Source organism: Bos indicus, chromosome 17 (assembly GCF_029378745.1).
Source record: "Bos indicus isolate NIAB-ARS_2022 breed Sahiwal x Tharparkar chromosome 17, NIAB-ARS_B.indTharparkar_mat_pri_1.0, whole genome shotgun sequence".
NCBI classification, from domain to species: Eukaryota; Metazoa; Chordata; class Mammalia; order Artiodactyla; family Bovidae; genus Bos; species Bos indicus.
In genome coordinates this window covers 35,844,167-35,858,797 of record NC_091776.1, presented here as the reverse complement: position 1 = coordinate 35,858,797, position 14,631 = coordinate 35,844,167, and the positions used below count along the sequence as shown (strand labels likewise).

Here is a 14,631-nt window from a genome sequence, read left to right as displayed (position 1 = left end):
AAAGAGTAAGATGAAGGGTATTACAAATCTCATAAATGCGCATCACTTTTAAAAAGTAAGAAATTAAACTGTGCTAATCCCATCTTTACCCTCAGCATCAACTGAGAAAAAATATGCACTTTATGGAGGTAACACTGCCATCTTGTGGGCTCCCAGGCTATTACAGCTACAGACCATTTTCCCAACTTACAGGCAAAATTGTTCTTTAACCCCATACATTTGCTCCTATATGTTTCACAACCTATTATTTGAGGCTCTGTCCATATCCTTCTGTCTCCTATGACCATTCTATCTCTGAAAATAAAGTTCATGATAATAAAGTGCTAGTGTGAAACTCATCTTTGTTAAAATTAAAGTATTTTAATTTTTCAACCAGGACAACTCAAATACAAGCCATTCTTGATTATTTATAAAAGGGAGTTTTAGTGGTTAATATTTGGGGGTGTTCTAAGCCTGCATTAATTTTATATTAAAGGAAAAAAAGATTATTTAGCTCAATAATGGATTTCTACAAATAAGAAGAATATGGTGGTGGTGAACTATATATACAACCAACAGAAAAATTTAAGATTAGAAACTTATATGTAACTTAGAATAACAGTTGAGAAGCATGGAAAACACAGAAACAAAGTATTTTCTGACAGTAACTTTTAACAAGTTAAAGAAGTTTTTTGTTTGTTTTTATTTTGGTAGTTTACATGAAATTCTGACTGAAAACAAAGCATAGACTAAGTGACTTCTTGGAACATTATGAATATTTTAAGTATTAGTCTATGAAGGACTATGGAATGGACAGTTACTTTCAACATCTTCTAAGTTCACACACCGAACAACATCAAAAGACAAGGAGCATTTATCTTCAGGTCTCAGTAAGCTTTTGATACCTACCCTGGACTTTGAGTTACCAATTCCCATTTCTATATCCTTCTGCAGTCTTCTCCTTCTGCATTTGGAAAAGTTAATGATCCGCATGATGAAATAAACAAATGACTTTGGACTAGGAACTAGACTGAAGGGTGGAGGTAATGTTTTTCCATCATCAAAGTAAGATAACCAAAGTTTCGAGCGAGCAAACTTCCACTCTACATCACTGTCATCCTGTGTCACAAAAATAGAAAAAATATGACAACTGATTTTAAAAACTAAAGATTCTAGCAATTTATTCAGTAGGGCCTTACAAGGAACCTACATTATGCTTTGAAATGGAAAAAGTGGTATATGTACATTTATCTGCATATAATCTCTGTTGGGCTATATAATATCCCAAGTATCGCTCTCATGATACTTTTTAAAAAATTTTTCTCTTCCATATTCCTCTGTCTGTACCCATTGAAATTTAGCCAGAATTTCCTCTCTCCCATCCAAAAAATACATAAATAAATAAAACAAAGCAAAAAGCACAAGAAAAATTCAGGGTCAAGAAAGGATGAAAAGATTAATTTTTTCTCCCCCTGCCCAATTCTGCATGTTCAACAATATTTCCCCACTTTCCTTCCTCATCCACACCCATCCAAGCCAGACTGTAGATATATCATACTACACTCCAAGAGCAAAGGAGAAAAATGGCAGTATTCAAATGAATTGCACTTTGGAGTTTGTTTATGTGTCTTCAAAGGTCAGGTAAGGCCCCAGGGGCCTATTCCTGTCTTACAGCGCCTTTCATTCTCAGTGCTGCCCCCTAGTGGTGGGCATAACCTTTCTAACTGGTAGACAGATGGAGAGGAAAAGTGAAGAGCTGGTCCATGGGTGGAAGACGTTGGCTCAGTCATTTCATTCTGCCCAGTCTACCATTACCACACTGAAGCAGGTGTTCAGAGCACCACAGTTTTCATCTCTGGAGAATCTAACTTCTTCTTTGAGAACACTAACTTACATATTTCTGAAACACAGAGACTCAGTGGACTTAACAAACAGCAAAGTACTAAAAAGATACGGTACGCTAAACTAGAGGAGATAAGAAAACATACACAGTGATGAAGAAAGGTACCAAATCAAGCTCAATCCAAAGCAAGCATAGATTTCTAGAATACTAAAGAGTCTGACTGGACTAAGAGCATCATTAACGCTTGACAGACGTCTAGTAAGTCCTCTACCAGGATCTTTCAGATGGTTCTGAGAGAAGGCAGCGTAATGGTAAATTCATGGGAACTCCGCTGTGCTCCTAGAAGACACTGGAAGGTGCATTACCACCTATCCAGATGGAAACCATAGAGAAGGGTCCCGCTTGGTGTTAAGCCTCTTTGTAGACACGGGCAGGATGTCCACCACAGGACACAAAAGCAGACGCAGTGTGCTAGTAGAATGAAATGGTGAGGATAGACACTGTGGGTAGACAGCAGGCTTACCTCAATCTCTTGATATGAGCTATTAATCATAGCAATGAGCATGTTGAGCAAAACAACGACCATAGTTACATTATATATTCCATATAGAACATATCCTATATTCTCTATGAATTTGTGATCATACTTGAGCACAACAGAAGTGACTTCAGACAATCCAAATATTGACCAAAACAAAGTCTTGAAACTTTCTTCTACACTGTTGGAAGAATAAGGTACACAGTAAATAAATAAACAGTTTTCAGTGTGAAAAAGTCAAAAGTAAAAACAAGTTATGGTCTGAATATTGCACAGATATAAAACGCTATTGTAAAATATCATCATAATACCCCAAGTATAATTATTGTGGGCTTCCCTGGTGGCTCAGTGGTAAAGAATCCACCTGCCAATGCACAAGACATGAGTTTGACCCCTGGGTCAGGAAGACCCTCTGGAGGCAGAAATGGCAACCCACTCCAGTATTCTTGCCTGGAAAATCCCATAGACAGAGGAACTTGGTGGGCTACAGTCCATGGGGTCACAGTCAAAGATGACTTAGTGACTGAACAATAACACAATTATTTTATTATGATACTTAATAGAAATTTTTCTCTCAACTTTTTAGAAACTGGTGATTAAATGTTGCTGATGCCTAGTTTTTCCAGGAGTTATCATCAAGAGAAAATTTTCTGAGCTTGTCAGGTGAAAACTGAAGTAATGCCCTGATACCCATTCCTTTCTCCTAAAAGGATGGAAGTTTGGGGTTTGATTTTGCAGGTGGTTTAGAATTTCAAATCAGGTTTTCTGGAACAGAACAAAATAGGGATTAAAATTATGTACCCATTTCAAAAAAAAATATGTACAAACGTATTCCTTGCAGCATGGCAGTAGGGAAGAATGAAAACTACCAAAATATCCATCAACAGGAAAGTGGATAAATAATTCTGGTACATCTACAAACAGCTATGCAGCCACTGGGGGTAAAACAGATCTAGCTTCATGTGTTTATATAAAATGATATCCAAGATATATTTTTAGTGAAAAAATGAGATGCAGCAAGTCTGAAATAGTTCACCATTTAAATAAAAAGAGGAGTATACAAATACTTATATTCTTGTTTACGTAAAAAATACCTCTGAAAGCATTCGAAAGAAACCACTGCCTCTGGACCTGAAGTGAAAGTGTTAGTTGCTCAGTCGTGTCCGATTCTTTGCAACCCCACGGACTGTAGCCCACCAGGCTCCTCTGTCCATGGATTTCTCCAGGCAAGAATATTGGAGTGGGTTGCCATTTCCTTCTCCAGTGGATCTTCCTGACCCAGGGATCAAACCTGGGTCTCCCGCATTGCAGGTAGATTCTTTACCATCTGAGCCACCAATGACCCCTCTGGACCTAAGGAGAACTAAGAAACTGGGATCCAAGGCTGAGGAATGGAACAGGCTGTAGATACTGCTCTGCATAGATTTTTCACCACAAGAATGTATCATCTACCTAAAAACTATACTTCAGTAGAAGTGAAGAGATGGCAACAAAATTAAGGGTTCTGATTCTTTTCTCTTAATCTATATAATCTACTTCCTGATTCTGCCAACACAGCAATTAGCAAGTAAGCCCTCACAGACTAATTTACATGCTTCGATCCCTTAAATGAACCTTGCCTGAATTTGGCTGGTTTTGTCATATATCCAAGCAGTAATCACTGACCTGTGAACTACAAGAATCATCCTTAAACAATTATACATGTAGAATTCCATTAAAAAATTCAAAAGTAAGTCCCCCTTTTTTTTCAAAGAAATATGTATGGAAGTGGTACTTTTAAAATTTGTTAGAGTCTAAACAACAATTTTATAGCTTTGTGGGTTTTAATGCTAGCTTATTGATTCATTCATTCAACAGACATTGATGGAGCACCTGGTATGTTTTAATAATTGTATTAGACCCTGGGGGCAGAGGGTTGAGTAGAAAGGTTCCTATTCCTGTAGAGCTAATCTCAATTATGAAACACTTGATGGTGAAAACTAAGAAAACCTATAGTCTCTTTATCCCTGCCATGAACTTAACAGCATCACAAAATGCCCCCACCCATCCTCTTGGTCCTTTGCAAACCTTCTCGCCTCTGATGCTGGGAATATAGATTCCCAAGAATGCATACATGTGTGGAAAGGGGGAGAGTGAAAAGGGAGAAGGGGAGAGTGAACAGGGAGAGGACACAGGCAGCTCCTGGCTCCTACTGTGGGCAAGAGCCTTTATATAAATTATCTTCCATGTCCTCCCAACGGCCTGATTCAAACCTTACTGTGCTCATTTTAAAAACAAGGAAATTAACACTGAGAAATGTGAAGATAATTAATCAAAAGACCACAGCTAGAAAACAGCAGACGTTGCATTCGCATCCAGGTCTGCTTGATTTCCAGCCCGTGTTCTTTCAACTCTACCGTGCGGCCAGGTCCTCACACAGAGCAGCGACGCCAGCGTCGTGTATAGAAGGAGTCCTCCCACAGGCCCAAGGGGCGCCACTTGTGCGGCACTTCTCTGGTCCTTTCCCCTCTGGGTTCAATCGGAACTTGTTTTTCACTACAATAAAGTGAGTTTCAGTTCTCTTTCACCCCTATTATCGGCTCTATAGTAACTACTTGGAAAAATTAATTCCAAAACAATTTAGATGCCTGGAAGGGCTTGATACTCTCTTTTGGTTTACAGGGAACTCACTGAGGGTCTAGCTTGTTTCCAGCTGTGGCACTCCAGGGGATGGAGGGTACAAAGGCAGGCAGGGGAGATTTCTGGTCTCCTCACCTGGAAGGCCCACGGTACAGACAGACGGCCTGCCTTCCTGACCACTGCACAGCAACAGGCGAGACAGGGTCTGGCAACGTGGACGTCTCCATGCTGAGGGAACTTACAGGGACAATACCTAAGAGAAGTGAGTGCAGGATGACTTCATGGAAACGGTGAGCCTGCAGTGCAGACACCAGTAGGACCAAAGGGAGGAGGCGGTGCTACAGTACAGCGGGCTGCACAGCATCAGCTGTAGTTTCTTCTTCCTCCTCAACTCCTTGCACTGATTAATGATACATGAAAATACAAGCCACGCTCCTTTTTTTTGAAATAACAGTAATGGGTACAAAATGATGCAACTAAATTTAATGTCATAAATAATGTAAGAAATATCCAGTATTAAACATTTGCTACCCAATTCTCTTAAAATAGAGTTTCATCTAGGATTTTACCATTCTGTGATCAAACATTCTCTAAACTCAAAGAAATGTAATCTCACACAAGTACTGTTTCTGATTTTGTTTTGTTTTTTTCTCCATCCCTTTACTTTATTTTTCTTTTTGAGGTAGAGTCGATGTACAATATTACATAAGTTTCAGGTGTACAGCACAAGTGACTCATAATTTTTAAAGGATATGGTCCATTTATAGTTATGATGGAATATTGGCTATGTTCTCGTGTTGGTCAGTGCATCCTTAAGCCCATCTTACTCCCAGGAGTTAGGACTCCCTACTCCTACACCCTGACACTGCCCCCTAACCGGTACCCACTAGTTTGTTTTCTATCTCTGAGTGACCTTTTGTTGTTGTTATATTCACTAGTCTGCTCTAGTTTTTTAGATTCTACATATAAGTGATACCATGCAGTTTGTCTTTCTCTGTCTGACTTATTTTACTTAGTGACTCCAAGTCCACCCATATTGTTTCAAATGACAAAATTCCATTCTTTCTTATGCCTGAGTAGTATTTTATTTTATATACACACATACACACACACATACACACACCCGACTTCTCTATCCATTCATCTGTGGATGGAGACTTAGGTTGCCTCTGTATCTTGGAAATTATCAATAATGATTCTATGAACACTGGGGTGCATGTATCTTTCTGAATTAGTGTTTTTGTTTTTTTCAGCTATATACCCAGGAGTGGCACTGCTGAGTCATACGGCAATTCCACTCTTCTAAAGAAACCTCTATATTGTTTGCCACAGTGGCTGCACCAATTTACATTCCCACCAACAGTGCACGAGGGTTCCCTTTATTCCATATATTGGCCAGCATTTGCTATTTGAGGCACTAACTGTTTTTAATGGATTTTTCCTGCTCTTAAAAGCATCTTTATTACAATTATTGAAAACAATTTTTTTTTACTTCATCTAAACTTGTTAGCATTTCTGTTAATCATAGTTTTTTTAGTAAAATGTTTTACTTACGTGGTAAAAGCAGCATTGACTTTAGCCCCAAGGTAGTAAGAATACAATATGAACATGCCAATCATAAAGGCAAGAAACACCATAATAAAGAGGACCATGAACTTGAATATGTCCTTCACAGTCCTTCCCAGAGAGATCTGCAAGGGGCCGAAGCTCTCATTTGCCGGGAGGATATAGGCGATTCGAGAAAAGCTGAGCACTACAGCTATGGCATAGAGGCCTTCAGATATGATCTGAGGGTCAGAAGGGAGCCATTTATCTCTGGCTACAAGAAGAGAGAGAGAGATTAAAAATGGAACTTTCTATTCACGGCTAACTACACAAAATACCTTAAATAGGATATGACTTGTAGGTAGGTGGTTATTATCTCAGTTGAAACTACTCCACATTTAATTAACTGTCCAGACACTATTTTTCATATTAAACTAGAAACACATGAATTCTACATTTATGTGGTTTCTTTTAATGGAGGAAACACTATTAGAAAGATACAAAACAGACTTCACATTGAGAAGAAATAGAATCAAGTACAAAAGATGAAAAAAGGAGCTGAAAATGCTTCATTAAGTTCAGACTGTGTCCATGACGACAAAACAACTGATTTGATTGGTTTGTCCCCTCAGTTACCAGGTTTATCGACCAGCCATTTCATCATGCTATAGGCTCAGTTGGCACACATGTTCTTTTCCATATTTCATGGGGAAACTAGTTCATCTAACAGCTTATGCAAGTAAAATGTCATATTACAAAAAGTGAGAATGTCACTGAATCACAACAGTGCTGTCAGCATGATGTCTGAGCAACATAGCTGGTCCCTGGAAAGTATAAAATGCTACTGAAGTGCAAAAGTCTTAGAGACAGATTCTAAATGAGGACCCCCAACACGCCTTTCAAGGTCACTTCAGTAAGTTCACAGCAGACAACTGGATACTCATTTCTCTGGAAGATCACCTAAGCATTGTGTGGTTCATTCTGTGCAAACTGGGTCACTCCCAGAAGGTACACTGCACACATTCAACAAAAATGAACATTTATTGGATGTTTAATACATAGCAGACACTATGCTTTCAATGATCTTATGGATTTGAGGTAGTCACTCTCTTCTTAAAGACATAGAAATCAAGGCTTAGGTTAAAAACTTGATCAAAATCATAATAAGGAGTGAAGCTTACTTCACAAATTCCCCTTCACAGTCATAAACACACACGAGTAAATTTAAATAAAGAGGTACTGAAATAGTCATGATATCTGTTACACACAAATACAATCCAAGCTAATTCCTTAATTATAAATGGTATTCATTTATTCATTTGATCTGGCCTCACTGGTATATAAAAACCCTTGCTTGGTGACAATAAGAGATAATGTGTTTACATTTCAGTCTGTAAAACATTAATATCTTCATTTTATTTATTTATTTAAAAACTTTTAATTTTATACTGGAGTATAAAAATCAACAGTGTTGTGATAGTTCCAGGAGGACAGCAAAGGGATGTGGTCATACATCTACATGCATCCACTCTCCCCCAAACTCCCCTCCCCACTAGGCTGCCACGTAACATTGAACAGAGTGCCCTGTGCTATGTATGCACTGTGTCCTTGTCGGTCATGCACACACCTTCATCTTAGAGCAGGCACCCACCCAGTCTTCTTCAGCAATGTTAACATGCTGCTGGTATGCATCACGATGTACTTATAAAGAGTCATTCCTCACAGTCAGAATGCATTTAAACTCTGCGCCTAACTTTCCTTATCTGTAAAATGAGTTTTATATGCTAACTGCTAAAGTCTTTTCCAGGTTTAAGATTTTGCAGCTATATGAAAATTAGCTCATCGCGGCTCCCCAGTTAGGCCTTAAGGGAAGGGAGGCTAATATGATTTCACATCGGTGTGCAGTGGGCAGGGATGGCATCAGTGTCTGCGCAGACTGAAGGTCCCTGGGTATCTCCCTGCTCTCCTGACCTAGAGAAGACTGGCAGGAACTCCACCCCATGGTGTCTTGAGAAGCACAATATCCTCCCCAGCATTTCTGCCGGTTCTGCGAAGCTTACATGCTCATCATCACTTTAGCTCCTATTTCCTGCCTCTGCTGAATTTTTGCTCACTTCTGTTACAGCAGTTTTTAGCACTTTTTATTATTTTATCTCCTCTAACCCAAGCTCTCAGGGACTACTCATCTTTCACATTAAGCAGTTTATCAAGCTATTTTCTCCCCCAAATTACGACAATTCCATGTCCTAAGAATATTTTAGAGTAACTATGTTCTTTGGCTTAAAGGTGATTTTCTTCCACCTTGAAATACCTTTTTCTAGATGTGAAAACTGAGGCACAGAGAAGTAAATTAATTTGAACAAGGTCACACAGCAAGGGAGGGTTAGTGTCTTGATATGAATCCAGTTTTATACAGCTCTAAAGTTCATGCTGTCTCCACTCTCTCTATACTTTCAACATGCATTTCATATTAAACATACCCTTCAGGGGCATTTCCTTCCAAAATGTGGTTCCAATACCTTCTCCTGAGACATAAGAGGACTCTGCGCCTGATAACTTACCGTAAGTGAAATACTGTATCTCTGGTGGTAGTGTAACTTCACTGAGGTCACTCTCTTGAACATAACTGTCCACATACTGTTGTGCCTTCGTTGCCTGAAGGAAAGCCAAGAATCTGGCAGTGAAAGCAGCGATGAAGATGGAGAGCATGCCAAAGTCTAGGACATTCCACAACTGCAAAATGTACTCCCTGGGTCCTTCCAGCCAGAGCTCCTTGCACTCAGACCACATCATTCCTGTCACAAGACACACATGTTACGGACACGAGTTTATACCTTGGACTGAGAAGCTAAGAGTCCCCACCTGTAACATGCCCCGTATGTAAAGCATGCCACTAGGTACCATAAAGCACTGACTTGTCTACAGCCCACAGAAGTGCTGGGCAGAGTTACATGAAAGAAGCTTTGACTAAAGGAATGATTCACTCCACCAAGTTAGATTTTGGTGAAATATAGTTCTAAATGTGGCACCAGAAATGGTGCTACTCTTATGGGGGTAGGGAAGAAGGGAGGGAGGGAAATAAGGAAGGCTCTTCAAATCAAATGATTTTGCCCCATGAAACACATGGAGGAAAGGAGAAAATTCATCTTTATAAAATGACAATGATTAATTACCAAATAATGGTGATTACTGGAGAAATAAGCCCTTAATTGAGAAATCTACTATACACTTTTAACAAGAACAGTTTTCCAATCATCCGGGAACACTTCCCTCATTCCCCTACCCTCTCGTCTCATCTCAGCTTCGTGCTGAATGCTGAAAAGGTGAGGAATTCTTGGAAAATTAAGCAGGAGGCCCTAGGGCATTATGAAGAAACTGAAAGCAGAAAATGTTCTGGGGGAAGAAGACAAAATATATCAATTTAACAACTGTTTCCAGATGGCGCCAGTGGTAAAGAACCTGCCTACCAATGCAGGAGGTGTAAGAGATGAGGGTTTGATCCGTGGGTCAGGAAGATCCCCTGGAGAAAGGTATGGCAACCCATTCCAGTATTCTTGCCTGGAGAATCCCATGGACAGAGGAGCCCATCAGTCCATAGGGTCACACAGAGTCAGACATGACTAGTATACACGCATGCCTGACTACATAAGGGGAAAATACTGTAGAATTTTTAAAAGAAATGTAGTGGCTCAAAATAAAATTCATAAAACAATCACTTGATCCAGGTGAAGACCATAGAAGTTAATTAGAGGAGAAGCAATCCATTAATTCAGGAATTGAGATGATACCAATAAACATGCTGGGTGAAATAATACACAAAATTGACTTTGGATTCGTGATCAATCAATAATCTGGTTTCAATCTCCATTTTTTTTTATCATATTGCTTAAAATGTTTACTTTAACATAGCTGCTGTTCAAAACGGGCTATCGTGGGACTTCTCTGGAGGTATAGTGGTTAAGATTCTGTTCTTCCAATGCTGGGGGCACGGCTTCAATCTCTGGTCGGGAAAGTAAGATCCCACATGCCTCACAGCTCAGCCAACAAAAAGCAAAGAAAAAAATCCCCAAATGGGCTATTGTGAGGTGAAGTAACAAACATTCCTAAAATGGAAACTCTCCTTAAAAAAACCTCTGAAACAAAAGCAATAAATGTTCTTTAATCATCAGTTAATGGCCACTAGGTTATTGCAGAACTATTTCAATTAAATGCTTGATCATCACAGTGAGTCACATTTTTAAAGTTGCATTTTATTCAATAATTGAAGTTTGATTTCTGAAATATGATATTAATATTAATGCATTTATAATTAAGCTCATGTTACTCATAAAATTTGTATTTAGTGGTAAGGGATATCCATCAGCATCACCAAGCTGCCAAATTATTCCATTACTTGCTATTCTGTTTATCTTACAATGGTGATGTTATCACCATATAACATAACATAGAATTTTAAATAGAAAATGGCAATCATGATATAGATGCTATATTTGGTAGAAATTAGAATACTCAAAAGGCTTACCAAGAACCCAGACCATAATGAGCATTTCAGTCCAAGTGAACTGTGTGGTTTTCACCCTGAAAATCTGTTTGGGATAGTCGATAACAGTGATGTTTGGCAATGTGGTGATTCCTTCAAATCTGTCTGAGGCATTGAAAACAAGCAGGCCCAGGAAGATGATGAAAGAAGCAGCATGTGCTACAAACTTCATAAAAGGACTTCGCAGAACTTTCCCCAGCTGTAATGAGGCAACAAAACAAAACAATCCAAAACCTTTAACTTCAGAAAATCTGGCTTCCACTTATGAAAACTACTATATACATAGGATAAAAAAAAAAGTGAAGTGAGAACACTCAAAATTCTGCTTTTGTTCTGAAGAGCTACACATTGTGAAAATTATTCCTTTTAGGGGATGTTTCCTTTAAGAATAATATAAGAAGTCTTCAAACTTCATTGTTTCTAAATATCCAATTTGTCTTAGGATGTACTTCATTCACAGATGCATTTCTGGAAATTACAAGGCATATACTTGTTATTCTTATTTTTATGTGAAAGACTATGCAGTGTCAAGGTTTTTAGAATCCAGGGAAAGAAACTGCAAATTTGTAATGTGTATTTTTTTTATAACTGAAATGTTATGATGAGTTTGTAGACTCATTCATTTATAACTGAAATGTTATGATGTGTTTGTGGCACATTACAAACCCTTTGAAGATGAAAAAATATTTACTACCACGGAAGTAAATTTTTGTTCTCACTTCTAACTATTCCTAAATCAATTTATATAAAAAGGCAAAAAACATTATAACCAACATAAATATTTTATCTGTTACTATCCAAAAAAACAGAGAGATACCCAGTAATTAAAACCTCTAAGTAGGTTAACTTAATTAAAAATCATCCCTGGTTTTGGAAAATCATATGACCAGTGAAAAAGCATTTTTAAAGCTCAGTTTATAATGATTTTAAGGTAACTGTTTTAAAATCCCCTGTGATATAATGTCCTTAAGAGCTCTGTGTTCTAGTGGAAGTGAAAAATAATTCCCCTGTTCCAAGGGTTTCTGCAGTCTAAGAATTAGGTACATTTGGTAGATTCATCAAATAAGTTCTCTATTCTCAGACCCTACTTTCCAACTCAGTGTGTGACCTTAAAAAGCACCAAGGTTCACATTTAAAAGGCTGTAACTTCAAACAAATGTTTTTGTATATCCAGAACCTTAATTTGATGTCAACAAATAACCAAAGAATGTCAAGCATTTCTGGGGTTGGACATGAATGCACACAGACAAATGTCACATTTTCCATATTAGACATAGAAAAATAAACCGCACATTTACATATCACTGTGCTGTTCCACAGCTGCAGAGAGGGCATGTCCGGGTAGTTTATCCATAGCACAAAGTGATTTGCAGGGAGCTGCCAAGTCTCTTTTCTTCTAAAGGCTGATCTTTGAAAATGTTAAGTAACATGGAAAAAAAAAAAAAAAAAGCAGTCTGCCTATCTTAAAAATGGGATACATGTGGAGAATTCTTACTATACCATCTTTTCACCACAGCATAAGTGGTGTATGGCAGGTATAAATGCGGGCTCCAGGAACAACTCAATTCCCTCCTTTCCTTTCTCTGTTGGGCAGAGTCCACACATCCTCAGCTGCGCTAAGAGAAAAAAGAATGGACTTCAAGATACCTACTTCAAACCCAATACGTTTTAACTGAATGAGTGGCCCTAAGAGACACATACATATAAACCCAACCTTTCCAATTCATTTCCCCCAGAAAGGGGAAGTTATTTGAGTGGGATACAATTTTTGCTTTAAATGCACACTCTCTCCTTATCTATAAGTTTTTAGTCTTTCGTATTATCAGAATCACGATTCAAAACAAAGGAACTTAGTTGAATGATCAAAACTGATCAAAATGACAACCTTTCTGCCTTAAACTACATGGGCAGCTCAACGATGAAGTGAGATGGATGAATATTCTCACATATATGGGCCTGAAGCAGGACTCTGTGGGGGAAGACAGAAAGATGACGGATTTCCAGGGTCACTCTTGAGTGGCCTTGATTCATTTGGCCTGAAACTGCCTCCATTTAAACAAAACCAGATTTGGGAATATAAAAACAGGATTAAAGGATCTCAGAACTGCTGCCTCTCCCTGGCAGTGCCCTTCATTAACCGAACACGGATTCTGTTAGCGTGACTCCTATTCCTGTCCACATCTTGTTTAAGGGATCTCTTAGGCACAATTAAATGGACTGTATACTGGCCAAGTTGAGAGGGGGATAAAGGTCGTGAACAAAAATGATTCAAACAAAACTAAGAAGACAAAGAATCTACAAAATTCCAAAAGCCCCCAGACCCCAATTCTACGTTTTTTTGAATCTCCTAGAGGAATAAAGGGCTTGGGGAACCTGGTATGCACTCTCTTGAAGACTTTGGATGATACCACTGTTCACAACCATGTTTCACACACTCAGTCTCAGTTCTTTTTCACAGGTTCAACCAAGCTGCTTTTTCAGTTTTCAAGTTAACTGTCTCTTGGAACCACCGCAGTAGGGCAGTTCCTCTTCTGTAGGCCAGCCTGGTGGACTATTTATTAAGCCGGCAAATAGGACACGATTGCTCCTTCACGGAAGCAGCTTTTCCTCCTCCCTATCATTGTGGCCGGAGATTTTTATCTTAAAAGCCTAAGTATTATATGCCTGTGAATAGGACCTACCCCACCAGGACCAAATCCTTTTTCATCCCTTATTAGAACTAATCCAGTCATTAAAAAGCAGAATTGATGCTCTTGAGTCAATTAACATTCAGCTGTAAAACTGATAAGAGCCTTAAGCAGGAAGCTTTTTCCTTTTTCATCCTCAAAGGACATGGTACACCAACCACAGAGGAAACAGGGGTGGAAAAGCCGGTACCCTGCTGCAAGGTGCGATCCAATAGCCGATGGCAAGAAACGGAAGGCCCAAGGCCACGACCAGCACCACCAGACACTTGATAGCTACCGTCTGTTCCCGCAGGCCTGAGAGGTTCTCGTACCAGATTGTCAAGAGCTGCTGCTGGCAGTTGGGGTGAGCCACGAACTGTTGGTCGGGACAGGGAGAGAAGCAGAGAGAGAGGTAGGTTACCACGTCATTGTCAACAGTCCAGCTACTCTAAAGCAGGTGTATCCTAGAGATATTAATGCATATCTTTCCAGAATATAGGCATTGGAAGGTTCTGGCAATATTCTTTACCTTCCCTCTATTTTTCAAACTTGCTTCAGGACTATTACATGAACTAAAGTGGAAACACAAATGATGTTGTTCTTCATCAGAATTCTTTCTGACCGAAACTCTCCATACTCACAGATTTCTCTCTGGAATATGGGTGACATATGCTTTTCTTTGTGGAAACATGTCCCATCTTGCTGTCTGCCAGCTTACTTGTATTCAGTTCAAAATGGAAAAGAAAATCGTTATTTGGTTTATTGGACCCTATGGCTAAACAGTGGAAACAGTGTCAGACTTTATTTTGGGGGGCTCCAAAATTACTGCAGATGGTGACTGCAGCCATGAAATTAAAAGACGCTTACTCCTTGGAAGGAAAGTTATGACCAACCTAGATAG

At 39.0% G+C, this 14,631-nt stretch overlaps 1 protein-coding gene across 3 annotated transcripts in view; it reads right to left on the bottom strand.

The window, feature by feature from the left end:
* TRPC3 (transient receptor potential cation channel subfamily C member 3) overlaps nucleotides 1-14,631 on the bottom strand; it is a 73,552-nt gene that overhangs the window by 19,917 nt on the left and 39,004 nt on the right. The window contains exons 4-9 of one of the 3 annotated variants that reach the window (XM_019978071.2): nucleotides 13,942-14,106; nucleotides 11,047-11,263; nucleotides 9,086-9,319; nucleotides 6,534-6,798; nucleotides 2,346-2,541; nucleotides 889-1,098 (exon numbers count right to left, since the gene is read on the bottom strand). In XM_019978071.2, coding sequence (XP_019833630.2) covers nucleotides 889-1,098; nucleotides 2,346-2,541; nucleotides 6,534-6,798; nucleotides 9,086-9,319; nucleotides 11,047-11,263; nucleotides 13,942-14,106 — 1,287 coding nt within the window. The remainder of the gene's footprint in view (nucleotides 1-888; nucleotides 1,099-2,345; nucleotides 2,542-6,533; nucleotides 6,799-9,085; nucleotides 9,320-11,046; nucleotides 11,264-13,941; nucleotides 14,107-14,631) is intronic. The other 2 variants (XM_070769154.1, XM_070769155.1) reach the window with 2 other exon arrangements.